The sequence below is a fragment of the Salvia miltiorrhiza genome, chromosome 6 (assembly GCF_028751815.1).
Source record: "Salvia miltiorrhiza cultivar Shanhuang (shh) chromosome 6, IMPLAD_Smil_shh, whole genome shotgun sequence".
NCBI classification, from domain to species: Eukaryota; Viridiplantae; Streptophyta; class Magnoliopsida; order Lamiales; family Lamiaceae; genus Salvia; species Salvia miltiorrhiza.
Genome location: NC_080392.1, coordinates 1326565 through 1331469, shown reverse-complemented (window position 1 = coordinate 1331469; position 4905 = coordinate 1326565). Strand labels below are relative to the sequence as shown.

Below are 4905 nucleotides of genomic sequence, written 5' to 3'. Positions count from 1 at the left end.
ACAAATATATATATAGGGTGTAGTTCTAGAAAGAACTACATTATTTGTGAGAACGGGAGAACCATCAAATCTAATGCATCCACTGTAAAAATTAATGCATTCGCTGTTAAAATTAATGCACTAAAAAAATTAAAAAAAAAATGCTCCCTTCAGGATTCGAACCCAAGATCTGCATTCATCCAACAAGATGATGCATCCACCGTAGATCTTGATGATCGAATGACTGAAAATGGTTCTCCGGTCTTCTTTTATTTATGGTTATTTCTTGAACCTCTCCCTATATATATATATATATATATATATATATATATATTTGTGTAAATCTAATAATTGATATATTCATGTAGATTTTTTGTTAAAAAAATTATGAATTAACATATTGTTTTAAATAGGGATATTTGTCGTAAAATACACGAACTTTCAGCAAATTCTAGTTTTTCCCCTAACCGTTAAAATTTGAAAAAAAATACACCACCTTTCGATTTTTTCTGATTTTTCCCACGGATATGAAATATCCACAAATAGAAGCTGGATTTAGGACTGTTGACTTAGATTTTTTGATACCTAAGCGTGACGGATAATAAAGGTGACATAATAAAGTGGTGCATCGACTTATGTATAATCTGAGTCAAAAGCTCTAAAATCAGCTTCTATTTGGGGGTTTTTCATACACATGGGAAAAAACAGAAAAAATTGAAAGGTGGTGCATTTGTTTTTTCAAATTTTAAAGGTCATAGGAAAAATCAGAAATTGCTGAAAGTTCTTGTATTTTACAACAAATATCCCTTTTAAATATGTAGCAGTATAAGTGATGAAATAAGATAGAATTTTAATGTATATCTAATGAATCAAAATATATATTCTTCTAAATATATTTTATTGAATAGAGATAGAATTTGCAACATTTTCTTTTTTTAAATTGCTTCATGATGTGATTTGCATTGTTAACACACCCATCGGAGTATTAGAAAAGTTGGCCAGCTTTTCTTTTTTAAAATTGTTTGATGATGTGATTTACATTGTTGTTTCCTTTGAAAGTGAGAAGGCAATAACTTTGAAAGCAATCAAATGGGACATAAAAAGTCAAAGCGAACTCACACTTCATATATAAAAAAATAAACCACCCATTGCAGATGGGATTTACAAAATTAAAACAAATCTGTTTTTTTTTTTTTTTTTTTTTTTTTTTTTTTTTTTTTCCTTAACCATTTCCTATATTAGCTTGCAACAGCAAAAGCCAGAAAAGAAGAAAAAGAAGAGAATACAGGTGAATCCATTTCAATCTTCATTTAATTTTCAATTACATTTTTTTTTCAACAACAGCATGAATTAATGTTTCTTGTCTGAATGAGCTGTTGTTGTTTTTTTTTTTGTTGAATTACTGTTGCTTAATTTGTTAATTGCACATTAATTTCAAAACATTTTCCAAGAACTGGAGAATTATTAAATATTGATTTCCTACACATCACTGCCGTCCATTAACATGCTCTGTTTGGCATTGTGCATAATTTGCCGTATGCAGCAAATACACACTTACAAACTTACAAAACCTGCTCTATTTCTTTCTTCTTCTTCTTCTTTTTTCTACTTTTTTTGGCATTATATATATATATATTTCACAAAAGAAGAAGAAGAAGAAGTTGTATTTTTTCTTGTAAGTGGATTCATGGGTTCTTGTCTGAAATTAGTATAATCTTGCTGTTTCTAAGTCACACAGTGTGAGTCAGTGTGTGTGTGTGTTTTCATAGTTGAAATTTGGTCACAAATTCTATATATATACATTTTAAGTAGTAATGCTACTTGCAGTTCTGATTTATACTTGCAATTAAAGTTGTTACCCTTGAACAGATTTCACTGGTCATAAATGGAGCCTGAGATGAAGGAGAAGCTGCTGCAGGTAGCCGAAAACAACGAAGAAAATCTCAAGAAAAAGATATGGAATGAGACCAAGAAAATGTGGATCATTGCTGGCCCTGCCATCTTGATCAGATTCTCAACTTTTGGGATAAATGTTGTGAGCCAAGCTTTTGTGGGCCACATTGGCGCCACGGAGCTTGCTGCGTACGCGCTCGTCTACACCGTGCTGCTGAGATTCTCCAACGGCATACTGGTCTAACTTCGTGCAGCTCAAAGTTTGGCCTAACTTTTCTATGTTACGTTATGTTATGTTATGTTATGTTATGTTATGTTATGTTACGTTATGTTATGTTATGCAGATCGGCATGAATAGTGGATTTGGAACGTTGCACGGGCAAGCATATGGCGCGAAGCAGTATCAAAATCTCGGGATGTATCTGCAGCAAGGGTGGATTGTTTTGCCTACTGTCGCGGCTATTCTTTGTCCCCTGCTGGTTTTTGCTGCTCCCATCCTGAAAGCATTAGGCCAAGACGAACTCGTTGCAGAAACGGCAGGGGTTGTAGCTCTCTGGTTCATTCCCTTAACGTTTTCCTTTGCTGTTTTGTGCGCTAGCAACATGTTTCTGCAGTCGCAGAGCAAGATCGTCGTGCTCTCCTGCTTATCCACTCTTTCTCTGTTACTGCACATCTTCATCTCATGGCTTCTCACGGTGAGGTTCGAGTTTGGGATGACCGGTGCCATGGTTTCCACTACGTTGGCCTATTGGATCCCCAATGTAGGCCAGATCATCTACATTTTCTGTGGAGGTTGCCGGGAGACGTGGGGAGGCTTTACGGCCTTGGCGTTCAAGGATCTTGGCCACACAATCAAGATTGCTGCGTCGTCGTGCCTAATGTTTAGGTTCGTTTTGTTGGTTTGTTTTGGTACAAAAACTTGCTCTAGGTTTTGGTTATGGTGATATCTTTTGGTCTTGCAATGGCAGCCTTGAATTATGGTACAATGCAGTGTTGATTGTATTGAGTGGAAACATGGAAAATGCTGAGGTTTCAGTTGATGCTCTTTCTATCTGGTAATAAGTTTCTCTTATGTATATATATGTCTAATTTTATCATCAATTCTATTGAATGATTATATGTGGTTGTTTCAGCCTCAACATGAGTGGGTGGGCTCAGATGATATCCACAGGTTTGATGGCTACAACAAGGTATACATTTGTTTTGTGTTATGATCTGTCCCACATCGGTTAAGTATGAGTTGATTGATGTGGTTCATAACACCTTAGGCACCTTCTCCTTAATAGCCTAATTTTTTAGAATGAGTTCTACCTCGGGTGTTGTAACATTTTGCAAAGAATATTATTAATTCATCTGGTCTCCAGCGTTCGCGTGGCTAACGAGCTCGGGAGGGGGAACGCCAGAGCTGCAAAGTTTGCGATTGCGATGATACTCGTCACGTTATTCTCCATTGCACTACTCGTGTTCGCCTTGTTTCTCGTCTTTAGGGAGCAACTAGCATACGCGTTCACCACTAGTGAGGATGTGGCGGCCGTCGTGGCTAATCTCTCGCCTCTTCTTGCGTATAGCTTGCTTCTCAATGGCCTTCAGCCTATACTTTCCGGCGTGGCGGCCGGGGCGGGACGTCAAAGCACGGTCACGTATGTCAACCTCGCTTCCTACTACTTGATAGGAATACCTCTCGCAGTTATACTTGGTTTTCCCCTCAATTTCCAAGTTCAAGTGAGTATGGTCTTTGCCTATTCTTTCATTAACAACTTCAATCGATATTCCTATGTTGTGTAGATGTGCTAAATATCCGTTAACATACTTCATCCGTCCACAAAAAATAGTCCATTTTTGTCATTTTGGGACGTCGATAAAAGTTAATATATTTTCATTTTTAGGAACTTTCTATCATATGGTGTGCCTCTTTTCCAACACACACAATTAATTATCATTATTAATTGTGTTTGTGTGTTGGCCAAGCGGTAAGAGGTTAATACCTAAGGTCAAAGGTCTTGGATTCCAGTCCTCTGCTAAATTTCTTTATTTAATAATGTTAATTTATGAAAAAAAAAATTATCATTATTAACACTCTTTTTAAGTGAGACATCTTCTCCATTTATAATACACTAACTATTTTTATTAAAACTCATGTTGTTCCCTTCTAGAACTATTTTTTTTTATGGTCGGAGAGAGTATTTGATCACTTAAGCCATGTAGGAGTACTGACTAGACAATGCATTTTTAATAGGGTGTCTGGATAGGGATGATAATCGGGTCAACAGTCCAAACGGGGATACTTGTCGTCATGACTTGCACAACTGATTGGAATGAACAGGTAAACATATAGTTCTGATTCATTTTTTCTCTTCATTTTATCATATGATTTTTCTTAGGTGATTTAATTTGACCTACCTATTATTTATCTTCATCTGCAGATTTTCCTAGCTCACAAACGAATCAGTCGCCCACTTACCTCATAATGAATTAGAGTTTCCTCAAAATTGAAACCTTAATACGACATAACACAAACGATTTTGACTTTGATTTCGTTTAATATTTTGATTTAGATATTGTAGACAGCCAAATTTGTAGCAAATCACGCTCTATGTGTAAATTTATGAATCAAGTATTTAATTATATTTCCTATTTTGTTAATAGAATTTTATTCCAAAATTAAATAGAAATACAAGCGAATGAGAAAGACAAGTGTAATTGTCACCTAAACCCTAGATCCCCATGACATGGTGGTCCAATGTCCATGAGCCCACTTTTTTACATCTATAAATAAGGGTGTTGGGATGAGGATAAGACATAAGTGAAAAGGGTGCAAAAATTGAAGAGCTCAAGTAGTTGCAGGAATTCTCCGCAAGAAGCCTCAAAAAATTATATCAAGAATGGCATTCAATTCGAAAATAAGGTGAAAATCTTCCACATTTCAAAGCGTTCTTACAAGTTCTAAGAACGTTCTTCATCAAATCAAACCAAGTTCTCAAAGATCTTCAAGTCGTTCTTACAAGTTATAAGGACATTCTTCATCATATCAAA

At 35.7% G+C, this 4905-nt stretch overlaps 1 protein-coding gene across 3 annotated transcripts; it reads left to right on the top strand.

Annotated features, from left to right (window-relative positions):
• The first annotated feature begins 1135 nt into the window (after nucleotides 1-1135).
• Nucleotides 1136-4515, top strand: LOC130987740 (protein DETOXIFICATION 21-like). Of its 3 annotated transcripts, none has more exons than XM_057911391.1 (8): nucleotides 1136-1267; nucleotides 1849-2110; nucleotides 2217-2758; nucleotides 2841-2927; nucleotides 3006-3062; nucleotides 3237-3594; nucleotides 4109-4195; nucleotides 4296-4515. In XM_057911391.1, exons 2-8 carry the CDS (start codon nucleotides 1865-1867, stop codon nucleotides 4338-4340), a joined length of 1422 nt encoding a protein of 473 aa, XP_057767374.1. In that variant the 5' UTR covers nucleotides 1136-1267; nucleotides 1849-1864; the 3' UTR covers nucleotides 4341-4515. The 3 variants fall into 3 exon arrangements, with proteins under 3 accessions (XP_057767374.1, XP_057767372.1, XP_057767373.1); XM_057911389.1 differs by lacking the exon at nucleotides 1136-1267 and adding an exon at nucleotides 1343-1654; XM_057911390.1 differs by lacking the exon at nucleotides 1136-1267 and adding an exon at nucleotides 1632-1718.
• Nucleotides 4516-4905: the final 390 nt, after the last annotated feature.

Bases quoted from the DNA above. Each gene is read 5' to 3' on its own strand.
- LOC130987740 (XM_057911391.1), top strand. From the start codon at position 1,865: ATGGAGCCTGAGATGAAGGAGAAGCTGCTGCAGGTAGCCGAAAACAAC. The intron at 2,759-2,840 runs GTTCGTTTTGTT...TTGCAATGGCAG, and splicing joins TCGTCGTGCCTAATGTTTAG to CCTTGAATTATGGTACAATG. The intron at 2,928-3,005 runs GTAATAAGTTTC...TGGTTGTTTCAG, and splicing joins GTTGATGCTCTTTCTATCTG to CCTCAACATGAGTGGGTGGG.